The following is a 25,615-nucleotide window of genomic DNA, read 5'->3' on the forward strand; positions in this document are numbered from 1 at the left end:
AGATACCTTCAGGAATACATAGTCGCCCACTGCAAACTCCACATCCCTCCGTCTGGGTCTCATAACTTTTCTGCTCATCAAAGCCGTCCTCGATCGTTCACGATTAAAGGAACTACCTCTGAAGTGTACTGCACTAGGTCTACATCCTGCACCCTTGCTTCCCCATTTCTCCAACACAGAGAGACCTACACTTTCTTCCATATAGTGCCTCATAGGGTGCCAACCCTATCTTTGGAGTGATAAGCGTTGTTGTAGGCAAACTCCACTAAAGCTAGCTGCTCATCCCATTGACCTCCAAAATCCAAAACACTCATGCGAAGCATGTCTTCCGATGTTTGGATCGTCCTTCGCATCGTCCCGTGCATGCGAGGGTGGAAAGCCGTCTTGAAGTTCAAGCAGTGTGCCAAGTGCCTCCTGCAACTTTCTCCAAAACCGAGAAGTGAATCGGACCCTCATCGGATATTATGGAAGTCGGAACTCCATGCAATCGACTATTTCTCGAATGTAGAGCCGCATACCGTGCCACGCAGTATGTAGTCTTCTGAGTAAGAAGTGAGCCGATTTGGTCAAGCGGTCTACAATTACCCATATCGAATCATATCCTCGCGTGGTACGAGGCAACCCATCCACAAAATCCATAGTACTCATTTCCCACTTCCATTCTCGGGATAGGGAGCTCTTGCGACTTCCTTGACGGTCTCGTGTTCAAACTTCACCTTCGACAAGTCAAGCACTTGGACACAAAGTCGGCTATGTCTCTCTTCATGCCATTCCACCAATAGCTATCTTTCACATCATGGTACATCTTGGTGGAACCTGGGTGGATACTGTACAGTGTATAGTGTGCCTCTCGCATGATTTCATTCCTGAGGTTGTCCACATCGGGCACACATATCCTAGAACCTTGCACTAGGGCGCCATCATTGCAAACCCAAACTCACCACCTTCACCTTCAGTACTCTTTCTATGATCTTCATCAATTGTTGGTCTCTGTGCTGGGAAACTCTAACTCTGTCCCTCAAGTCTGGCCTCACTGAAAAGTGAGCCAACAATACCCCATCATCTGAAAGATCTAGGATTAAACCTTGATCCATCAACTCATGTACCTCCTGAATCAACAGTCTCTTCTCTGCTGAAATGTGCGCCAAACTGCCAGAAGATTTTCTGCTTAAAACATCTGCTACTACATTGGCCTTCCCAGGGTGGTACTGGATGGGGCAATCATAGTCTTCCAGAAGCTTCATCCATCTCCTCTGTCTCAAGTTTAAATCCCTCTGTTGGAAGATGTACTTCAAACTCTTATGGTCGGTGTATATCTCGCACACTTCACCATACAGGTAGTGTCTCCAGATTTTTAGTGCAAAGAATACAGCCGCCATTTCCAAATCATGGGTGGGATAGTTCTGCTCATGCCTCTTCAGCTGCCTTGAAGCATAAGCCACTACTTTTCCATTCCGCATCAAAACACACCCTAGGCCAACTCTGGAGGCGTCACAGGACACCTGTATCCTTCACCGCTCATAGGTAGTGTTAACACGGGGCAATGGTTAGACACTCCTTATCCTCATCATTATAAGCGACTCTATCGAGCTCTCTTCCTGTCCTTTGCATCTTATCCACTTCCCTTTTCCTATTTTTGGTATTGTTGGTATCATTTCAACCTGCTGTACTTATTCCTTAATTTTTAGTCCTATCTCATCCTTACACCTTTTCCTTCAAAGATGTCTATCCCATCATCAACTTTAACTTTCTTTTTATTTCTTAGTCTTATCTTGAATACTAGTTTCATTACTTCAAGAATTCTAACCCTATGATTTACTCCTACCAAAGACATTCTTCACCTTATGTAACACTTATAATTACCCATAGAAATTTTTTTTTCTTGTATCCCCTTTTTTTTTCCAACTTAACTATCGTAACATTATCATTCCCTATCACCTTAGTAGGAAATTGCTTATCTGGATGAATATGAGCCCCATAAACTATAAGTTCCATCCTGAACTAACACTACTGTAGGAAATATGTGTCATGCCTTAATTCCAAACAAGATACTTCACGTGTTCATTCTCCTTAATATAATCATATATCTTGCCATAGCTTTCTAAACTTCAACCTCAAATTACCCATCAAGAACAATTTCATCTATTGAATCTCAACCATAAATAGTACTTCCTCCGACTCATAGTTTAAAACAGTTGCAAGCCTTAGTAGCTAACTCAATTTAACTCCTGTCATTACTGTTCGTCCTTTCATACTTAATACTAGGTATGCACTTCTTGTCATTCTCATATCAGGAAATTATGTATGAATTTGTGCCTACTAAACTCTCAATAACTAGGTCTCCTTGACTCAGTTTCTGTTCCTTATATAACCTTCTAGAACCAAAAGCACAAGCTAAACTTGAAAAGAAAGAAAATATCCTCTTATATTCAACTACACCCGATTGTCATATTATAACGTTTCACCTAAGTTTCTTGGTCTTTCTCTCCAAATTTCATCATCTCCTAGCACAATTATGCTCTACCTATAAGGTATCATCTGCATGAACCCTTTACTGTACCATTTTCCTTCTTGACATAATATTTTATAATTTATTAATTTTACTTATACTCGACCTATGATTCATATCTATCATCGTTTTTATTGTGCCATTAACTTTTGTTGATTCCTGAAAGATTTCTCTCACTAATAAATTATTCCAACACTAATTCCACCCTTATCTAGGGTCATTAATTTGATCCTTGAACTTTCTACTGATTTATAACCATCCAGACTTGTCACTTTTCGTTCTACCCCTACTATTGTCCTGTCGTTATTGCTTCACTACAAAGTGATTACGTTGATCACACTAAAAATGTTTGCACGACATTCATAACGAAACTCTAACTACCTTCTCACTATCTCAAAAGTCTAACCTAAAACCTATGTGTCATTATCTATCATTCTTTTCCTCTCATCATACCTATTTGATCCCTTAGACTGACTTTTATTCAACTTACTGCTTACTAACTTCTCTTTCTCTACCTATTTAGGTAGTCCGCAATACCATCGCACACCTTCTAACATTTACTCATTATTATTGTATTCCATACCTCCATCACTTTTCTCACTAATGTGGTCCCATTTTGGGTTTTCCATCCTTGTCATTCTCCTTGCCAAGAATAACACTTAGCCTATCCTATATCTTAACTTTGTTCCTTTTATTATGCGCTCTTTAGGTTGTCCTTTCATTTATTTCCTTTGTCTTACCCAAAATAGAACTTGACTATTCTATCCCCTGGTTCCATTCTTCTTCCTAACATAATAGCCGTACTTGCTAACTATATCTTTCGAGTCTCTATCGCGTTATCATATGTCCTGCTACTCAGTTTGGTCCTTTGACCACTCTAGCTAGTACTTCCACTAGCATTTAGATTATATTGCATCTGCAATCAATTGCCCAAACTTTCATTCTGCACTTTCTTTATCCATTGGCCTTCGTGATTTATCTTCGCTAATTTATTACTCTTAACACTATTATTATTATTATTATTTTCCATGTTTACTCAATTCCAAAACTTAAGATTTCGCACCCAAACCCGTCATCCAATTCAAAGGATTTACATCCATCGTGATCGATTATATATGATTCCTATAATGGAACTTGTATCCTCTCCGGGATACCCGAGCCAACTACTCTCTACCACACTCTACACCCCATCCGGGACACTATTCCATAAGTCATCATTATCATTAATAACCTTCGATCCATTCCAAAAGATAGGACTATATCCTAACTTGTCGCAACAAAGGTACTACATCTACCACCTTGCCAGAACCATGTCAAGTTAATGACTCTTTTATCATATCATAGCTCTATAAATCATCAATTCATAGTTTCGACCTTCTCTAGGTAGTAGAGTTGTACTTTATTCCATACTGATACACACAAGGTATACTATTCTCACTCTATAAGTGTCACCTTTACTTTGCAACTAGTCCGAAACCTTTGGTCTGTGGCAACTCTTGATGTAACTCTAGCTCATGCTGGGGTAACTGAGTCACTGACTCTAGTTATCACCCAACTGTGACCTTTCAATATTCTAACTCTAGACTCTTAGCCAGGAGTTCCCAACTCCTCTGCAAATATAGAACTCTGTTACGCATAAGCTGTACCAAAGCGAAGCCATCTCAAACACCCTCATTATGGAGCACCACGGGGATGCACGCAGCTCTACACAATAATCTCATGTCGGTACTGTAATCTGCAGCTTACAGAGCAGACATCGAGAACATTGTATAGTTACTACGATACGTCCTGACAGACTAGGTCTCCTAATTTCTTATCTCTCCTGAATCTTCTATTATCACAAACTTATTCTGACTGGGTCATCTACTGATGACTGCCAGTAGTGGTATCCTCATCCTTATCTAGGGCAACTGTACTTTTAAGACTCACTTTTATGTACTCGTGTCTTACACGAAATGGGCACACCATTTAAACCCATACTGACAAAAATATAACATTTCTTGGAGTACGTATCCTCATGATAGATCTCACATGTCTACTAACTCTATTTCACATTTCTGTGTACTCCATGAAAATCAAGACACTAACTGAGGTAATCTTATATTTCCCGAGGTATAACGTAGAATCTAGAAACAAAGAATTACAGGAAAAGACGAAACAGAATCCTATACTCCGCATGTGACTCCTAGTAGACTCTTCCCAACATTTTAGACAAACATTCCCTAAGAATCTGGAGCCTAAGCTCTGATACCACATTTGTCACGACCCAACCTATGGGCCGGACCGGCACTAGGACCTGGGCCAGCCTAAAGCCCCCGAGGCCCGTAGTAAGCCTTAACTGTTCATTTACCCAATTCTAAGGCCCATTGGGCCCAAATTCAAGAAAACAACCGGACAGAGTCCGGCCATAAAATGGACTTTCCAACGGGGAGTTTTCGACTCACCCGACCTGTAAACACAATATATAGTCAATTGGGGAGCTCAGCTCACCCTCCACATACTCATCAACACAAAATAAATGGGAGCTCAGCTCCCTCATCCAATCCATCAAACATGCATAGCACATTTAAGTTTACAGGTCCAAAAATAATAATTTAGTTTACAGACCCAAATCAAATAAACATTTCTAACACATGCGGAAATTCTAAGATTTAACAAGTTTATACAAACAGTAGTAATCGACCTGCGAGGGAGAAAGCAGGTTAACCTCAAAAAAATATCCTCCTGTGGCCTGTAAAAATTTTTGAACAGGAGTGAGCGTTCGACTCGAGAGTAAAATATCAATTTTAACCATAATCTCTATAACTATCTCAGAACTAATGCACCTGTAGCGTGAAATGCAACATCAACATCATATTCACATCATAGCATCAAAAAGGTAATTTGGAGCACTCACGCACCCTGTAGCATCAATCATAATATATTGGGAGCTGATCCCCTATACAGCTCTCTTAGATCCAACCTGGTGCCAGCGAAGAACTCAAGCCGGACTTTCGCTTAATAAACCAAATCGAGGGTCCCAGCGAAGAACTCAAGCCGTGACTACCCCTCGAAGGAACGGGTCCCAGCGAAGAACTCAAGCCGTGACTACCCCGTCCTATCCATAGTCCACACCACATCACACGCACGCCAACGCACACACACTGCTCCAAATTACCACAACAACACTCATGGAACTTTAACAGTTATGAATGCATCATATATCTTTCATTGAGTTTAACTACTTATATATATGCTTATAAGTGATGCATGGTCATGCTGATCATCTATTAATATCGAACTTATAATTAAAATTAATTTTTTACTCACGGACTTGGCGACAATCACCGTGGCGGTGGGCGGAGGAAGAAGGTATCGCTCACTGACATTTACATTAAATTTATTTAACACTATTGACTCAATAGAAATAAAGAAAAGACCAAATCGTCCTAAGTCATGCCGAAAATCCGTGAGTCTCCCCTATACCTAGGACCTACCCAACTGCAAAAGGGCTCAAAACACACTTCTATATCCACAATCCATATATCCACCAATCAATCACATCACACAGCCAATCATGGGCCCATCAAATCAATCATTCTTCACAATATGGAAAAATTTCAATTTAGTCCTTATAATTGATCATTTTTGCAAAAATTGCCCAAACAAGCTCTAAAAATTATAAAACTTTGCCCCGCGGTCCTTAGCAATATTACTAAGCTATTGCAAAAAGAATCGTAATTTTCTAAGCTACCACGAATATTTTATGAATTTTTAATCCTATTTAAGCACTAGAAAATTACGAAAAAGCAAGGTTCGGGTTTACCTTTGCCGATTCCGACTTCGGGAACGCGCTCGAGATGCCTGACAATGGTGGGGTAGCCAAAACCTCGATCCAATTCGGAGACTTTTCCAGAGTGGTCCTGCTGCCGGAAATTCACAGATCCGGACAACTGTCGAATTTCCGCGAATTGAGGATACCTACACGAACCCCAATAATAATATATAAAAAATCAGGGGTGTTACAAAATATATATTCATTGGATCCCTTTAGTGGAAAATGCTAATATTACAGATTAAATAATAAAATTATTTAAATGCGTCAAGGCTTCTTTCATACATAGGTGAAATTCCTTCCTATCGACGATGTAAAAAATGGAGAAAGTGAGTGAGTTGGGGTTGGACCCTCCAATCTAGGGGTGGCCACGGTTCAGAAACCGTCGATTTAGGTTTAATGAAATCATGAACCTGAATTAAACCACCAAGAGATGGTTTGGAAGACGGTTCCTGAACCGCCGGTTCCGGTTTGAGTCCCGGTTTAAAATTGTTTGAAGGACGGTTAAAAAAAGAATGGTTTAAGACAGTTTGGAGGACGGTTTGGAAAAGGTTTAGGGATGGTTTAAGGGTAGTTTAGATAAAAAAATTAGAAAAAAATTTTATTGATTCAAAATTTAAGTTATATTTGTAAAAATATTTTAATTTTTCTTAGAAATCTTTCAATCAAATTAAAATAAGAAAAAAAAGAAAGAAAATAATTTATCTTTAAGAAAATTTAATAAATAAAGACTCGAACTTGATTAAAAAATTAGAGATGAAATTAATTTTTTTTAAAGAAATTAACAAAAGGTGTATGAACTTAATTTTGCCTAAATATCCCTTTACGATTTAGAGGAACAAAAATTTTTAGTTTTATTACTTGCCTTTTTTTAAAAATTATATAATAATTAAAAAGTATAAAAGAGAAAAAAAATTAAAATATAGAGTATTGAAAATTTTATTGAGGATTAAAGTAATAACAAAGTAATTGAGATAGTATTGAAAATTTCAGTAAGTACATAAAATAATAAAATAGAAAAATTGAGATAGTATTGGAAATTAAAATGAGTTTAGAAAATAATTATTTAGAGAATTTAAGAAAAATTGAAAAAATATTAAGAATTGAAGAAAATGTAGAGAATAATTATGTAGAGAATTAATAATATATATAAATAAATTAGGAGTGAGGTAACATATTTATTAAATTCTTTTATATTTAAATCATCAATTTAATTCAGTTTGAAATCATTGGTTCAATCCGATTCGAAATCACTGATTTATAATTATTAAAATATATGAATATAAATCAAATCATAAAATGATAATTTCAATCTAATTTAAAATCGGTTTCGATTTTAATTAAATTAATTTTAATTTTAATTAAATTAATTTTAATTCAATTCTAACTCAAAATCAGAACCAGCCTTACTCCAATCTAATGGGTAGAGGAAGATATTATTGGCAATAATCATAACAAAAGGCAATTGTCGTCTCAATGCTGCTGTCTCTCTTGCAGTCATTTATTAGCAGATACCAGACTTTTAGGATTCATTTTTAAAATCCTCAACTTGGCTTATTTTGTGGCGTCCACTTTCCATACCCCTACCAATTATGCTGAGTTGTTGAGAAAAGTAAGCTTGGAAAATTGGAACCAGGTTTAATTGCTGTAAATAGCTGAGCAGCCACTGTCAGTCTTATCGTGTAGAGGTACACAGGCACAGCCAGCTTACGTTAGGTGCATCTTATTCTCCGCCACCACCACTTACATGCATGTATTTGCTTTCCCATGCTTTGAAATCAGCCGCGCCGACTTAAATTCACTGAATTTATCAGATATTTATTTGAAAATAATGTGAATTAATTATTCGGATATTGTATGATCCCCTTCTTCTTTTATTTATTATTTTTTACTGGTAGCTGTTGCTCTGATGAATCGATGATTTAAATTAAAATAATAATTATTATATTTTATATAATTAATTTATCTTAAATTTTTTATACAAAATTATGACAAATATGAAATTTTATATTTCATTTTTATTGAATAAAAATTCTTTATTTTATTAAAACGAAGTGGAAAAGTCCATAGTCCTAACGTACGTCAACCACCACCACCGCCACCATTAATACGTAATTCATACCCAGCTTTTCTTAAATGGGGCATTAATATAGGGAAGTGGGGTATATCAAGAATTTTTCAACTTTTCTGTAAAAAAAAAAAATAATAATAATAATTCAAATTTTTGTAAAAAAATATATTTTTATATTAAATATAAAGTTACTCTAAATATATTATACGTTATATTAATTTAATTATTTCATTGAGATTTTATGTTTTTATTAAAGTTTTATAATTTTTGGTAGTAATTTAAAAAGCTATAATTAAAGTAAAAAAAAAAAAAAAAGCTTAAAATGATAATGAAACAATTATTGTTTTGAGAATTAAACTTAAATATATAAAAAAAAATAAAAGAAAGAAAATAAAAATAAAAAATAGTAAAAAATTGCCACTTGGGGATGGGAGTTGCGTGAGGGTGAGGCGAAATGGATTAGGGAGAGTGGTTGGAGGGTCGAAGTGCCGGTCGCGGAGGGCAACCTAGTCAATTGGAAAAACCGCCCCTCTCCTTTTTCCCTTTTGTCAAATTTCACTTTGAGTTTTGCTCTCATTCTGTTTTATCTTTAAATTATTTTTAATTAAAATTTAAATTTAAAACTTTATAATTTTATAAATAATTTTAATATCACTAAATTAAAATTTATTAATTCATTATGATTTACTAAATTTTATAAATTTATTAAAATTTATAATTTCATAAATAATTTTCCCTCTCACTCTCTTTCTCCTCATTAACTCTCTTGTTCATTATGAACATCACCGATAAGATTCAGATCACTTTTCAATACCAATGAAGCAACTGATTGATTCAGCAAATTACGTCTTTCCCTCCTCAGTTAACTCTCTTGTTCATTATGAACATTAACGATGAAATTCATATCACTTTTCAATACCAATGAAGCAACTGATTGATTCAGCAAATTTAAGTACAAAAGAAAATGAAATTAACAGTGATTTTGAATAGTTTGACGATAAATTTTGTTAAGAAGATTAACAAATATTAGTAAGACTGTATAGAAAAATACTGATATTTTCGTGCATTACTGGTATTTAGTTAGTTTTTGAACATTAATAAATTTTATCTTAATAATATTTCATGAGATTTTAAATTTAAAATGTGATTGAAACTTTCTAAATTAAAAAAAAAAAAAGCCAACTATGGATTAATTTTTTTTTGTTAATGCATAATGTATTTATAGTCAATGGTATTATCAGGCTATCTTTGACATATCAATGTTAAGTTCTTTTTTCGAGCAAATATATATAAACACGTACTTTTTTATATTAACTTAGATTATTTAAAATAAATAATTATAAATTACAGAGTCAAACTCAAATTAATGAGAAAGAAGAATTTTCATCCTTATTAATTGGGGTAATTCAATTGGATATAGTCATATTTTTTTTATTAATTAATATTAAATATTAAAATTTAAATTATAATAAATAAAACAAGAAATTGCAGATAAAATAAAATAAAAAAATTATCAATTTAATCAATTAATATAATTAAATTTTTATGAGTAAATAATATATTACATATCCATATTAAAATCATATTTTTAATAATTATATTTTTCATTTTCCAAAAAGTTGTCATTGCCCATTTCAAGTCCGTGGACTTTCCACTGAATTTCTAGACAGCACGAAACTACCGCAAAGCCGGATAGAAGAAAGCAAAGAAACAAAAACTCTCCCTGAAACGGATATAGAGATATTTCTCATTCCTGGCTGTAGACGCAGAGCAAGATTAAGGTAGGAGTTTCTTGTAAAGAGAGAGAAAATATTTTACTGACACGATACGAGAGGATAAGGGAGAAGAGAAGAAAAACTGGCTGCTTTTGAGTTTCTGTCCAATGGCAGGGAAACAAGTTTCTTCTACTACAACAACAGCAGCTCCTCCACCAGCACGCCCTACAATATTGCTGCCGCCGAGGCCTTCTATGGATACCCTTTTCACTGGTGGACTCAGTCCTGGTCCCATGACTCTTGTCTCTTCTTTCTTCTCAGACAATTATCCTGACTCAGATTGTCGCTCCTTCTCTCAGCTACTCGCTGGCGCCATGGGTTCTCCAATAGCTAGGCCGGCCTTTTTCACTGACGCTTCTGTACCCAATAATAGTATTTCTTCTGTCAAGCAGGATGGGGCGGGGAATAATAGTAATTTGGGGTTTAAGCAGAGTAGGCCTGTGAATTTGGTGGTTGCTCCTTCTCCATTGTTTACTGTTCCTCCTGGGTTGAGCCCTTCTGGTTTGCTAAACTCGCCTGGGTTCTTTTCTGCTCCACAGGTACTTGTGTAATTGGATCTGAATAATTATGGGTTTGCTTTATGTTTGATGTTTTATATCGTCCTTGGCGATTTCGAACAATTGGGATGTGTTACTGTGTGATTAGATGATAAGTGTACTGATTGCTTTACTTTTGCAAGTGATTATGAGGGATTATGGTTTGAGTTTATATTTCCTTTGAGATGATAATAGGAGGGTTTTATTTTATTTTATTTTTTCCTTTTTTAGGAAAATGTTAACTTGTATTTTGATGACACCTGTTTTCAAATGAAATGTTTGGTAAGGTTGGAGTTTGAGAAGGATGTGTTGGATGCTTCTTGTTTGTTTGATGAAATAATAGCTTGGGTTTTGGATTGAGAAGTATGATTTGGGTGATTGTTGATTATGTAATCGAGAAAATAGTCACATTTATGAGCTTAAATTTTTGCTTGAATAATGGTTGTTTGTATTTATTATGCTTACTTTGTGAACGATTTAATCTGAAATTTGAGAGAAAATGAAGGCTTATTTGAAACTAGAAGAATTAAGGGGTGTGAATGAGCTTGAGGCTCAACTTGATCAGGCCTTGGCTCGATTGTTTAATGAGCCAAGTTATAGCTTAATTTTTAAAGATTTAATAAATGAGCCAAGCTTAAGTTTATTAATGCTGGGCTTGTTTAGGCTTGAAAGCTTACTCATTTATAGCGGCGTCATTATAATTATTAATTAAATTGTTATGATTTATTGGGCTTATTATTTAATAAGTTTTAGATAATAATTAATAAAAGATTTTGTTTAGCAATTTAGCTAATTAAACTTAATGAGTCGAGCTCGAGCTCACAAATTTAATAAACAAGCTAACACATGCAGAACTGATGAATTTGACATACGAGTTAAATGCAAAGCTTTAAATCTTAGCTTGAGCTCAGTAAAAATCTAACGAGCCGAGCCTAAACCCTTCAAAGCTTAGCTTGATAACACTCATAAGTGGAAGTGAGGCACTGTAATTTGGATGCTTTAAGGTATTGTAAGGGAACTTGGTTAGGTTTTTCTGGCTTAATCCTTGTGGGTATCTTGTCGGCCTTTGCAAGTTAACTAAGTTGAATATCTTCTCATTGGTCCTTCTTTAGAGGCATTTCAAGCTTAGTCCACGACTAAAGCTAATGTATCAGTTCCATAGGCATGTTTCGGACAGTGTAGCTTCATTATTTAGCGAGGATGGTTTCTATGTTGTCTCTTAGATAAAGGAACTTCGATTTAGTGCAAGATTATGAAGAGTTGGAAATGGGCGTGATATCGTCAGAAAATTAGCGTTTTATTCTAATAATTTGATTAAAAACCTTGGGATATGCTTTATTTCTACAATTTAGTGTATTGGTTTGATGATATATTGTTTACCAAGTCTGTTTTAATCATATAATGCATGTGGATAAGTATAATGATATCTGCTAGTAAAAAATAGTTGTAATGTCTATCTTGGGATGTTGATTACTAGATTCTTTCCCCGTCAAACTAGATCTGATAATCCTGATTTCTATTGAAGATCATCATACCTAGACCTAATAAAGAGATGGCCTTCCCTCCTAATTAAACTGAACTGGTACATGTGAGGAAACATTCTGTTATGGAAGTATAATATTATTAAGCAATGACTTGAATCAGATAGTTATTTGTTTTTTCTTCTATGTCCATGCAGAGTCCCTTTGGAATGTCCCACCAGCAAGCCTTGGCACAGGTTACTGCTCAAGCTGCAGTAGCTGCTCAATCTCATATGCACTTGCAAGCTCAATATCAACCTGCTCCAGTAGCAGCCTCTACAGAGTTATTGACACACCATCCATCCTTTACCACTGGTGAAGCTTCACAGCAGCAGATGCTGCCCTCAACCTCAGAACATCCTAGTTCCATGGTGGAATCATCAGATCTCTCTCATTCTGATAGGAGACAGCAGCCTCCTCTCGCTGTTGATAAACCAAATGATGATGGCTACAACTGGCGCAAATATGGGCAGAAGCCAATTAAGGGTAGTGAATATCCTCGAAGCTATTACAAGTGTACACATCTGAATTGTCTTGTAAAAAAGAAGGTTGAGCGATCTAGTGATGGCCAGATAACTGAGATCATCTATAAAGGCCTGCACAACCATGATCAGCCTCAACCCAATAAGCGTGCAAAAGATAATAGTGACATAAACGGAGCTATAAATTCTCAGGCTAAGTTTGAACTTAGTTCCCAATCTCAAGCTGGTAATATGAACAAGTTGAGTGAAACACTACCAAGTCATTCAGTGCATGGGAGGGAGCAGGAATCTACTCAAGCAGATCCCATAGAACTACCTGGATCAAGTGACAGTGAGGAAGCAGGTGATGGAGCAACAAGACCAGAAGACGGGGATGATGATGATGAGCCAAAACCAAAAAGAAGGCAAGTTAGAAACCTTTAATCGTATATAATCATAACTAGATCTGTTTTCCCGTGTAATTTCTGAAAAAGTCTTGCCACGGAATACAGGCATACAGATGTTGGGACATCTGAGGCTGCTTTACCACACAAGACAGTCACAGAACCGAAAATCATTGTTCAAACAAGAAGCGAAGTTGATCTTTTGGATGATGGCTACAGGTGGCGCAAGTATGGCCAGAAGGTGGTCAAAGGGAATCCCCATCCAAGGTAATTATTGCTTTACATATGTTCGCCCCCAAACCCTAAAGACAATAGTTGCAATTGCTAATTTTCTATGCAAGTCACACCAAACACATCTTTGTTGCCCTTATTAAAGCACCAAAATAAAAATTTGGATGGTTTCTTTCACTTTTGTACTTTGGATTTTTTTTTATTTGATTGAGAATGGTGACTTTAGGACTTGAGAAAAAAAGAGTTTTGCCAAAGACGAAGTTTCTGGTTTGAAATGAACTCATGATTGCTGAAGTTTTGTAAGCCATTTATTCATAACTAGTTGATTGTTTGATCAGTAATTGAAACATCTTTTTGAAAGCCATTCAGAAGGCCTCTTTTAAATCTTCAAAATAACCCTCTTCCCCCTTTAATGAAAGATTTTCCCAATACTCAAAATTGTATTGTACCTCCATGTGAAATCCTTCTCTTGCCTAGATTTTGAAGAATACAGTACCCATCATGAATGTGAGCGGCAATCTTAACAGCACTGTAGCTGTAGCTGTTGCCTTATGTATCTTGTCCATCTGCTCCACTTGACATGCAATGCATGATAACTTTGCAATTTTTTTTTTTTTTTTTGATTGTTCATGAAAATTGGTAAAATACTTTGCCTTATGGAATTTATTCTGTACGAAACTTCTTATTTATATCTCTTCAGCCTTCTTTCCTGGATTGACAGTACCTTTTCTAAAAGATGTCTCCATGACAACATGATTCTTGTCCTCTTTTTTTAACATTTTAGTAATTAAGTTGTTAGTTTGAGCATAAAACTTTGGAACAGCATCACTTGTTTCATCTTGTTAGCCTCTTGCCTTCTTGGCATCATGGGATTTGGGTTTCATTGTTTGTTCTCCTTATTTTACAATTAAAAATACTTAAAATTGTAATAGAGCTTTATCTCTCAGCCAAGTTTCTCTAGTCCATACTCTGTACTATTTAGGGCTTCATCTGTTATTAAATCTGGGCTGTTGTCAGTCTTCTCATATTCTTGGTCCGCATGCCTCTTTTCATCTTTCCTCTTCGGAACTTAATTTTCTGTATATTTGAATTTAGCTTAAAGAATTTTTTGTTGCTCGCTCAGTTTTGGGAAGATATTGTCAGACTATCAATTTGGCTGTATGAATCACTTTTACAATCTCTACCATTTTCTGGTGATTTAGCAAGGAATAACTGATAACTTCATGCTATCTGTACGTACAGTTGATGATTTCTCTACTTATGGGGTTTCAATTTCAACTTTGAAGGCATTATCAATCCTACTTTGTATCCTTCATGTCTTGGTTGGTGTCAGACTGGCACAGAAATATGCGCTTAATTTTTTGATCAGTTTCTTTGGAACTCAATAATTAGGAAGAGAAAAGTACCTGCAGATGTGATGATTTATGTTCTTAGACATCCATAGCGCATGTGAAAGTGCTTTAATCTTTAGGTGCAACACGTGCATTGACCAATTCTTTTGGTATTCATCTCTTCTTTTCTTCAGTTGCCTTCTCAATTCGATCCTACATTTATGTTGTGTACCCTGAATGCAGTGCATAGGCTTGTGCTAGGGGGGTTGTGTGACTCAAGGTTCTTTCCTCTGAGAGAGAGAGATTTTAATTTACCTAATCTCCTGTTCTGATATGTCAAGATTGTTTATGGTCTGACCATATGCCAAGGCTCTGCTATTTTTATTAATTCACATAAATGGCTCAAATTTGTCACCTGGAATGTTAATCATGATCAAAGCTGGGATGCTTTATCAAGATAATTGTGTTCTGCGTTTTCTGCTCCTTTCAAATTTAAGTTTCACTTTCTGCTTTCAGCTATTGGTGTTTCAATCGCAAACATTGCTTAATTTCTGCAAGGATCACTTCTGATGCGCTGATTATATGGACAGGAGCTATTACAAATGCACTAGTGCAGGATGCAATGTTCGTAAGCATGTTGAGAGAGCTGCAGCTGACTCCAAAGCTGTCATAACTACATACGAGGGAAAGCACAATCATGATGTTCCAGCAGCTAGAAACAGCAGCCATAACACAGCCAACTACAATGCACCACAGTTGAAACCTCAAAAGGTGGTGGCTGAGAAGCATCCTTTGCTTAAAGGGATGGACTTTGCAAACAATGACCAAAGACCAGTACTTCTACGGCTAAAAGAAGAGGAAATCGCTGTATAAATGCTCTCTCTGCTGATAGTTGCTAGAGAATCACAATTCACAAGGATGATTCCAGCCAACTAACATGGTACAATGAAGAAAAATGGAGAAGAAAGGAAAATTATTTGAAAGCAGTGAGAATTTAGCTGTAATGGTTCTTTTCTACCCTTTGACATTTTTGCCTTTTTCTATGAAATGTAGTGGTAATAGTTACTGCATGTGTTAAACATTTGCCGGAGAATGCTGTATTCACTACATGTTCTGTACAATTAAATTTCACAAAAGTGACGCTGTATATGATCTTTCACAGTTGAGCGGAGATAACAATAACCAAGGTTTGATTTTGAATGTAATTCAAGCTCTGTTTATTCCCTGGGCATGAGGCTGTCTCCTGATGTTCTGTTTATGCTAAGGGTGTGGAGGACCCATATGTTGCTTATATAGAGGCAAATATGTAACCAGTTTGCAAATTTGAGATTTCTGTTGTATGTTAAACTGGAGAAATTTTACTAGTCAATCCACTTATCTTATTATTATTATTTTTTTTATTCCTTTTCACGTCACTAGATGATTAATGGATGTGATTTTGTTCTCTATTGTTGATTAGTTGCACCATAGTGAATCTTCTATTATCTATGAAGAAAGGGGTCCTCAGACCATACAGATTGAGTGTTTTAGAATGCAAGAAATTGGTTCTCTAATGATTTAGATCAATATTATCATCTGCATAATCTCAATATGCATATCCTCATTGATGGAGTTGTGCAGTTGATTTGGCTTTACTGGAATCCCCTTTTTGGCTCCTGGTGACACAACTCTACTTTGGCCTCAAAGTAGGAAATGCTACAGTATAAATGGTATCCATCCTAACTATTTAAGCATACGGCTTCTTTTTATGCTTTTAATAAAGACTATGGTTTCTAAGTGTGGATGCTTTGTTACTTTGTCAAAATTATCATGTGTAAAGACCAATGACATTTATAGAAATTGTGAACATCTTGAGTGCTAAACTCTCTTTAATTTGACAGTTATGGATCGGTTCTTTTGTCCTTTTGCAAATAGTTTGAGTTAGTGATGCGTCTTGGATGGTGGATTTCATAAGAGGACATTAAAAATCAGGTTTTCTCAAGATCATCCCTTTTTTTTAACCAATTTAAAAAACAAGTTATAGAATTCATAACAGTGAAGGAGAACTCATCCAATGTATATATTCATAGTAAACAAAAAAAATATATTTCTAATGATTTCAAAGTCTTTCAATTTTATAACTGTGAGTCTCCAATTTGAATTTTAATTAAAATTAATTATAAAAAAATAATATAATTTATTCATAAATCATAATTATTCATATTTATGATAATGAAAATTGAAATCTTTAAGACAGAAAAGAAAATTGAAAAACAAAAGTTCAACTTTGAAGATATAATTTATATAGAAAATTGAAAGATCTGTGAAGATGGGTATGAAGCTAATCCATTTATCTAAATTAGCCACCAGAAAATTACTTGAGATATTAAAGACATTGCAGTTCTAATAAAGCTCTGATTTTAATAGGGTGCACAGTAGCTGTTGTTGGCAGTTAGACTGCAACTATCACAGACACCTTCTCTTTCTCTCTCTCTAAACAAATCAACTAACGGAGAATAATAACAGAACCTCCCTAACGGTTACATTTCACCTCTCTCTCTCTCTCTCTCTCTCTCTCTCTCTCTCTGCTTTTCGCAAGCACAAGAAAACAGAGACTCGAAAAAGCTATAGTCACACACCTTCCTCTAAAAAACATGAACCAAATTAGACCCATCTCTCTCCCTTTAATCTCGGACCATTTTGGCACCAGACATCCTGCGCAAATCTCGCTGGCAACTTACGACAAACACTCATAACTCGTTGCCCAAAAAAGGGGCAAGAAAAATCTCTGTTTTTTCCCCCCTGTTTTCTTCTTTTCTTTTGAGTCTTAACGTATCGTCAAAATTGATGTAATGTTATAGTGATAAACCAAAAGTAGACCCAGCCCCAATCTGGGTCGGATCCTAGATTAGGGTTAATGGGTTGCGTTAGCTCCAAACGGACATTGTCGGTGGCCGATGCCTCCCCTGTTTTAGACTATTCCTATGCACCACCTCCATTGGCTGGTAATGGCCATAGCTCGGTGGGTTCGTCAAAATGCCCATCTGGGTATTTAAATTTTGAGCAGAAACACAAAAAGGATAAAAAAGATGGAAGTAGACGCAAAAAGAGTAGTTATGACATTGATAACAATAATGAGGAGGAGGTTAAGGAGGATCGAAATACCAATCTGCATGGCAAAAAAGTCAAGAGAAGGAGCTCTAGCGGAAAGAGTGGACCCATTAATCTCAAATTGGGATTCTCCCATAGGCACGTTGGGGCTGAGCAGATCGCTGCTGGGTGGCCCAGCTGGCTCAGTTCTGCAGCCGAAGAAGCCATTCATGGTTGGTTGCCTCTACGAGCTGATGCATTTGAGAAATTAGAGAAGGTATTAAGAGTTCATCATTCTTCCCTTCTTTTTGAATAATGTTTTGGATTTGATTTCAATGCTACTACATTGTTGATGATAATGGAAAGTGCTCCCTTTATTGCATTTTATTTATTCATTCATCCACTTACCATCTCTTTTGTTTGTATAAAATTTTGTTTGGGAAATGAAATGCTACCAATTGGAGATCCCAGTATTAGTATTTGTTATGATTGCTTCCCAAATTATCATTTTTGTGGGTAAGTGAGAAATTTCAGGGGAAGGGACAGATATGGCTTCTGAAAGATTTAGTTTTGAGTTTTAAAAATTTTGGTCTTAGAACCTTTGGTGGAGCATTCTTAATCTTATTTACAATGCAGTTAGAAATTTAATATTTTGACAATATGGGCAAGTATTTTGAAGGTTTCAATTCTAGGTAAGTTGTGTTGGTTGAGCTGCAAATTTTGTTCAGGACGGTTGCCCAACATTGTTTGGCTTCAGCTGCACTGGGAGTAAGCCACAAAGTACAGGCCTACTGATTGTGATATAATCAATAGACAATAGGATTGCTGGCTCTGAAGGACAGTAATCTCCGATCTCCTTATAGTAATTCCTTTAGGTAAACATTGAAAAGTAAGCCTGATGTGCCCATAAAAATGTTGCTAATAGGCATGAGGTAATAACTGTGAGAAACTACATGTTATTGGTATGGCGCAGCAAACTTGGATTTTTTTTACTATTTTTTGATAGGCAATTCAATATAAAGTCAAACTTTCAAGTCCCTCTAACGTTTTTTTGAATAAGCAACCAATGTTAAATGTTTATTTTTACACTGCTCTTTTTTATTACTTGCGTTACAATGGGTGGTCCAATTGCTGGCTCTGAAGGACAGTAATCTCAGATCTCCTTATAGTAATTCCTTTAGGTAAACATTGAAATGTAAGCCTGATGTGCCCATAAAAATGTTGCTAGTAGGCATGAGGTAATAACTGTGAGAAACTACATGTTATTGGTATGGTGCAGCAAACTTGGATTTTTTTTTACTATTTTTTGATAGGCAATTCAATATAAAGTCAAACTTTCAAGTCCCTCTAACGTTTTTTTGAATAAGCAACCAATGTTAAATGTTTATTTTTACACTTCTCTTTTTTATTACTTGCGTTACAATGGGTGGTCCAATGCTCATGCTTTGGTCATTTTTCGTAACTCATGATGTCTAAGAAGTGTTGTTTGCAATCTGTCATACACCTAGATCGGACAAGGCACCTATAGCAGTGTGTTCCGAGCACGTGAGGTCGAGACTGGAAGGATGGTTGCACTGAAGAAAGTGCGCTTTGACAATTTTCAGCCAGAAAGCATTAGGTTTATGGCACGCGAAATACTGATTCTCCGCAGGCTTGACCATCCAAACATCATAAAGTTGGAGGGAATAATTACTTCCCGATTGTCAAGTAGCATATACCTTGTGTTTGAATACATGGAGCATGATCTTGCTGGACTATCATCTTCTCCAGACATCAAGTTCAGTGACTCACAGGTCTGCTCATCTTCCTTATTAAAAGGCCTTGTGTATTTTCTTTATTCTAATACAGTATAGTCAATCAAATAAATTAGTCATTTCTTCTTTGTCATCTGATTTGATTACAAGGCATAAAGGGTTTGTGGCATTTCATTTTTGCTTCTAAGAAGTTAAAAGTTTAATTAGGTTGACTTTCTATACAGGTCAAGTGCTACATGAAGCAACTTTTACAAGGGATTGAGCACTGCCATTTACGAGGTATAATGCATCGTGATATTAAGGTGTCCAACATTTTGGTCAACAATGAAGGAATTCTAAAATTAGGAGATTTTGGATTGGCAAATGTCCTTAATTCAAAGAACAAGAATCTGCTAACCAGTCGAGTGGTGACTTTATGGTATCGCCCTCCTGAACTCTTGTTGGGCTCAACAAGTTATGGAGTTTCAGTGGATCTGTGGAGTGTGGGCTGTGTATTTGCAGAACTTCTCATTGGAAAACCTCTCCTTAAAGGGAGAACTGAGGTAATCATTTTATCATAATGCAGTATTAAGCATATGTCTCCGTTGTGTCTTTAGTGACAATATAAGAAACAACGGTGTTTCCTGCATCTTGTCCTATATATTATCCCTTTGTCCGTAGTAGAGAGTTGAGACCCTAAAAATAATTTTTTATTATGGCTAAACAAATTATTGTTTTATAAATAAAAAAACTCCAACTTATTTTTGTATTTTCATTTGATTACCTCTTTAACACTGTACACTCTGGTGTTAAATATTGAAAATAACATGTGGGCATTGCTTTGCAGAATTGTATGACGCATTTGCACCTTTCTTTTTTAAGACTTATCTACGTATATTAGGTTTTACTTCTAGTATAATATTGGAAAAACTAAGCTGTTAACTAATTGCTCGTGAGTTCAAATCCTGCTTGGGGAAAATTTATAGTTATCGCTTCTCTGAACTGGTGACCCTGTTTTTCTCTTTAGTTAGTGGATTTCATTTTCCTCACTTGTTAATTGGTGTCTAGAATTCTTTTATGTCTGGCAGATGGAGTTAATAATTATTATCCTTCAACTAGGTTGAACAATTACACAAAATTTTCAAGCTTTGTGGTTCTCCTTCTGATGAGTATTGGAAACAGTCTAAGCTTCCTAATGCTACCATGTTCAAAGCCCACCATGTTCATGAAAGTTCGCTTCGAGAGAGGTGTAAAGATTGTCCAACAACTGCTGTGGACTTGATAGAAACTTTTCTTTCCATAGAACCAGAAAAGCGTGGGACTGCCTCCTCTGCCCTTTTGTCTCAGGTAACACCCGCTGAAAGTTTGATCCACCAGTAATTCTATAGTTTCAAACTAAAGGTTAAACTTGAAATATATTGCATTTTTTAGTGCTGCAGTTAATTCATGAGATCTTTTTTCTTTTTAAAAATGGTGTACTTCTTTCCAGTATTCTGAGTATTACATAATTATGATAGCCTAATAATTCGTGAATTTTATATTTTTGGCATAATTTTTGTTCAATATTTTATGCCACTCACCTTTTATCTTTTCTTTTCTTTTCTTTTCTATCTTGCCGTCAGTACTTCAACACAATGCCATACGCATGTGACCCATCAAGCTTGCCAAAGTATACACCAAACAAAGAAATGGATGCTAAATATCGAGAAGAAGCAAGGAGGTAAAACTATTAATTCTTTGCATTGAATTGAATATATATATATATATATATATATATATATATATATATATATATATATATATATATATAACAAAAATGACTCTAGCTATTGTGCCTATCCTAGTCCTTCTGATATATAAAGGTAAATTGGTTCCGTTGTTGAGTGAAATTCCTCCATCTGTTGGTTTGAGTCCAATAAAAAATATGACTGCAAGTATGATTCTTTAAAGTTTTGCTTTTAGTGGGGATTATTATTTTTTCGTTATCTGTTAACATGCATAAGATAGCATTACAGTACAGGCTTTGGATGTATATATTTTTTTTTTCTTGTCATAGTGGTTGAAAACCTGCTTCTTGAATAGGCAGCTAAAATAAATGCACATCTGCAGTCTAACAAAAGTAGTACTGTGTAATTATATCTGCAAGCAGGGAATTGTACATTTCTATGGTAAATAATTCCTAAAACCCTTGTTGTTTCGTAAATGAGATGCGTTTCTTATTAGGTCCCATCTAACTATGGCTTTGAAATGTTCTTTTTGTTGCTGAATAACTGCTGTACCTCCAGGAAAACTGCTGGTTCTAGAACAAGAGATAGAGATAGAGGAGCACCAAGAAAACCAAGAAAAGCTAATAGAACATTGCAAGAACGCAACAGTAACAACAAATTTGCACCAAAAGAGGTCAGTTTTTCTCCCTTGCTTGCTTGAACATGCTTCCAGCCATAAAATGGAGCTTGTTCCCAATAGTTTTTTTTTTCTTTATTTGTGCAGGAAGTGAAAGAGAATACTCAATTTGTTCGTAAGATCAATGACAGTAATGCTCAAATGGACAAGGGAAGAGAAGTTGTGAACAGAGAACTGAATTCTACATTTGACACAACCTCAGAGACTTCCCAAGCAACAAAAGGGGACTATGTTTTCTCAGGTCCAGCACCAGTCATAGCATCAAGTGGATTTGCGTGGGCAAAAAGGCGGAAAGAAGATGTTACATCAACATTATCTTATAATCAAGATATCTCAATGAGTGAAATTAGTGCATTATATTCATCAAGTTTCAACTTTGCAAACAGTTCCTTTAACTTGGCGAAAGAAGAAGATGAAAGACATGACTCTCAAGAGGCTACAGCCAAGCACGTGATGCAGAAGCAGCGACGCCGTTTTGGTTCGTCAGATTCTTTTGATGCATCCAATTTATACCATTTTAATGATTCAAAGGCAACTGATGAAGCAGATGCTCTGACGAGTTATCCAGTAAGGGTAAACCATAACCACAAATTTTATCCCCGTTTAGCAATGATCTGGAATAAATTGTTTCCTGTTTTGCACTATTTTAGAAGTTATGGTATTTGAGACTCACTTCCATTTCTTACCTTGTTAGAATTACTTGAAACGAAGAGAGAATATTGAATTTTCTGGACCATTGTTGTCCCAATCAAATAAAATTGATGAGCTCTTGCAAAGGAATGAAAGTCAGATACGCCAAGCAGCTCGCAGATCAAGGTTGGATAGAGGTACAGGAACACTTGATTTTCATTCTTGCGCCAAATTATATCTACTCTTTCTATAAAAATGTATATAATTTATAAATTAAATCTAAATTTAAAAGGCTACAATACTGAAAAGAATTCATGTATGTTCATTATATAAAATTTATTTGCAAATAGAATGTACTCATGGTGTTGTTTTTGCAGAAATGTGAGGCATGGATTCTGGTATTTGAAAACCTTTCAGAAACAACTTGCAAGCTAACTCCCAGTCCTTGGAGAATGGAAAGCAAAGAGCTTTAAACAACTGCTTCTTGCTGAGATATTGGAGTTATGTTTTCATAACCATTGTATTAGTTAGGAACCAAAATTTTTAAATTTGTATTGTATAATGGGACTGAAAAGTGATCACATAGGATGAAATCAAAATCAAGTATAAGAAAGAGTGGTGCCAATGTCAAGCCCCACCAAAATCCAAAAAGGGCAAAAAAAAAAAAAAAAAAAAAAAAAAAAGGTTATTCCTTCCTTGTAGTTGGCCTTCCTCTTTTTATGCACATTCTAGCAATGAAGCATGAAGGTGGCAAATAATTATTTGTAAATCCTAACAGTGATTTAATTTTTGAGTTAATTATAGAAAAAAAGTATAAAATTTGAATCAAAATTATACTTTGAATTTTGTTATTTAATAACTAATTGTAAATCTACGAGTGATTTAATGGCTAAGTTAATTATAAGAAAAAAAAATCCTTAATTTAATAATTGGATTTTGTTATTTTAAAAATAATATTTTTGTTCTTCAAAATTTCGTTCAAAAGTGCTAAATAGCATTTTCATGATAATTTAAAAACTAAAAATGCCAACAAGAGTGCTAAATATTACTCAATAATAATATTGAAACCTCAGATTTCTTTCCCTTTTTTTTCAACACCCAGATCCCAAAAAACAATATTGAAGAAGTAATGCGAAAGAAGTATAATTTATTAAAAGAATTATTTATGAAAAGGGAAAATTTGAATGTAAGGCAATCCCCTCCCTTTGGCTGCAAAGACTAGAGCAGTAAAGCGGCCATGGAAGCCCCAAGCTCGGTTAATTTGCGCCCGTCGCACTATCACCCGCCACGATCCTGCAAAGAGCCTCTCTCCGTGAAATACCACGCCACCCCTTTTCTCACGAGGGAAGGGAAGCGCTCGGCCTCACGCGACTTTGCTTTGCTTTCGTGTTCTCTACTCATTTTACATCATCCTAACCCAACTACTTTCATTTCCTCTCTTGCCACTGCTGTTTCCCTTGTTTATCCTTCTATGCTTTTTTTTTTTCATTTAAACATAAATGAGATATATTTTAAAACTTTTTATATAATTTTTTTTTTTCATTTAAATAAAGCCAACAAAATACTTTTTTTTTTTTTTCACAAAGATCATAATTGAATTGAAAGCCCCTAACTGGGCATAAGAGAAAATACAAATTCATCATGGAGAAGTGGATTACAATAAAAAGAAGCTTCATGAAGAGTTATTACTATCTCTTTTGACAAAAACAAAGGATTTCTGATTAAAGGTAGCAACTGTTTTGCCAAAGAGTTCTTCGGCTATTCCAGTCAGATGGTCTAAAGAAAAGAACTCCTCAGGGCCCAGAGATGTTCTCGCAGGTTTCGGAGGTGGGCTCTCGGCTTCAAAAGCCTTTTTCCCTTCAGTCCATGAAGAAGGCAGTGGTTGTTTAAAACCTGGTGGGATGGAGGAGTGAAAGGCCTTTGGTGTGCAGGATTGCGAAACTTTTCGAAGAAGTCTCCGGCGTTGATATGATCTATACCAACAGAAGAAAGATATTGTTGGAAAAGAGCTGTGATTTGTTCTGGGGTGAAGAGATCTGGCTTACTGATGTTTTGGGGCTCAATGGATGGTTTGGGTCTCGAGGTTTCTTCAAAAAGGTAAGAGACAGACGAGGGACCAGCTTCGTTGTGTAAGTTTCCTCATTGTTGCTTGGGTTCGGTAGAGGTTGGTTTTCGGAGTTGTTTTCGGTAAGTTGGTAGCAACGATGGTATCCGGTAGGGCTAGCTGGGACTCTGGGCAAGCCGTTTGTGGTGGAGGGAGAGGAGTTGTGTCTCTCTGAGTGGGAGGATTTGGAAAAACAGGGTTCAGTTGGTTCTCTTTGGTATTGCGATGAACTGGATTAGTTTTCATCCATGGGCCAAAGCCAGTGTTGAGGTTGTGGTTATCTGAACTGGATGGTTGAGTTTCAGTTGTACATACCTTACTGAGATGCCCCATGATTCCACAGCTGAAACAGATGTCTGGCATCTTCTCATATTTGAGTTGAATCCACTGCAAGGATCCATCATGCATTTGGGTATAAAATCCAGAAGAGAAGGGTTTATCAACTGCCAAGAGTGTTCTGATTTGAAGGATAACCGGGAATCCAATTAGACCATCTCGAGTGAGGTCTGCCTCAATAAATTGCCCAATACGGTTGCCAACGTGTTGTCCCAAAATAGTTCAAGAGGGGGTGAATTGGACTTTAATAATTTTTCGGCCCTTGCTTATAGCCTAATGAAAAATTGAGGCTTCGTTCAATTACGTGCTTCTCTATATAAAAAGAAAATGATATGTGCTTCAACAATGTGTTCCTAAGTTGCAATTCAATTCTCAATCAATGTTTATGGCAATATCTAACAAAGCATTCATCAATCAATTTTCTCAAGTCACTCAATATATTCACAAATTTATCAACTCAATCTATTTAACCAACATTCAATATCATGTATATGAGGAAAAATTTAAAATTGCACAAAAATAAAAGGTAAAGGATAGAGAGATCAAACACAAGGATTTTATAGTGGTTCGGTTTAACTAGCCTACATCCACTCTCTCAAAGAACCTTCTTTGAGTCTTCTCTCCACTATTTGCTCTTTTGAAGGCAAGAGACCAAAAGCCCTTTACAATTTCTCAACACCAAGCTTTT

The 25,615-nt window shown here is 35.8% G+C and overlaps 2 protein-coding genes across 4 annotated transcripts; both read left to right on the forward strand.

Annotated features, from left to right (window-relative positions):
- The first annotated feature begins 10,042 nt into the window (after positions 1–10,042).
- Positions 10,043–16,043, forward strand: LOC110663702 (probable WRKY transcription factor 3). 2 transcript variants are annotated; one of them, XM_021823111.2, is made up of 4 exons: positions 10,043–10,708; positions 12,384–13,111; positions 13,199–13,357; positions 15,169–15,525. In XM_021823111.2, exons 1-4 carry the CDS (start codon positions 10,277–10,279, stop codon positions 15,323–15,325), a joined length of 1,476 nt encoding a protein of 491 aa, XP_021678803.2. In that variant the 5' UTR covers positions 10,043–10,276; the 3' UTR covers positions 15,326–15,525. The 2 variants fall into 2 exon arrangements, with proteins under 2 accessions (XP_021678803.2, XP_021678796.2); XM_021823104.2 differs by having other exon boundaries at positions 10,050–10,708; positions 15,243–16,043.
- Positions 16,044–17,060: 1,017 nt separating this feature from the next.
- Positions 17,061–23,318, forward strand: LOC110663714 (cyclin-dependent kinase C-2 C). 2 transcript variants are annotated; one of them, XM_021823121.2, is made up of 9 exons: positions 17,061–17,998; positions 19,230–19,514; positions 19,700–20,017; positions 20,574–20,801; positions 21,077–21,174; positions 21,740–21,854; positions 21,945–22,430; positions 22,552–22,684; positions 22,865–23,318. In XM_021823121.2, exons 1-9 carry the CDS (start codon positions 17,549–17,551, stop codon positions 22,870–22,872), a joined length of 2,121 nt encoding a protein of 706 aa, XP_021678813.2. In that variant the 5' UTR covers positions 17,061–17,548; the 3' UTR covers positions 22,873–23,318. The 2 variants fall into 2 exon arrangements, with proteins under 2 accessions (XP_021678813.2, XP_021678819.2); XM_021823127.2 differs by having other exon boundaries at positions 17,062–17,998; positions 21,945–22,424.
- The last annotated feature ends 2,297 nt before the right edge of the window (positions 23,319–25,615 follow it).

The sequence above is a fragment of the Hevea brasiliensis genome, chromosome 9 (genome assembly GCF_030052815.1).
Source record: "Hevea brasiliensis isolate MT/VB/25A 57/8 chromosome 9, ASM3005281v1, whole genome shotgun sequence".
Taxonomy (NCBI): Eukaryota; Viridiplantae; Streptophyta; class Magnoliopsida; order Malpighiales; family Euphorbiaceae; genus Hevea; species Hevea brasiliensis.

Coding starts and splice junctions, on each gene's coding strand:
- LOC110663702 (XM_021823104.2), top strand. CDS start 10,277: ATGGCAGGGAAACAAGTTTCTTCTACTACAACAACAGCAGCTCCTCCA. Junction 10,709..12,383: donor GGTTCTTTTCTGCTCCACAG/GTACTTGTGTAA, acceptor ATGTCCATGCAG/AGTCCCTTTGGAATGTCCCA. Junction 13,358..15,242: donor AAAGGGAATCCCCATCCAAG/GTAATTATTGCT, acceptor TTATATGGACAG/GAGCTATTACAAATGCACTA.
- LOC110663714 (XM_021823121.2), top strand. CDS start 17,549: ATGGGTTGCGTTAGCTCCAAACGGACATTGTCGGTGGCCGATGCCTCC. Junction 19,515..19,699: donor TCAAGTTCAGTGACTCACAG/GTCTGCTCATCT, acceptor CTTTCTATACAG/GTCAAGTGCTACATGAAGCA. Junction 20,018..20,573: donor TCCTTAAAGGGAGAACTGAG/GTAATCATTTTA, acceptor TCCTTCAACTAG/GTTGAACAATTACACAAAAT.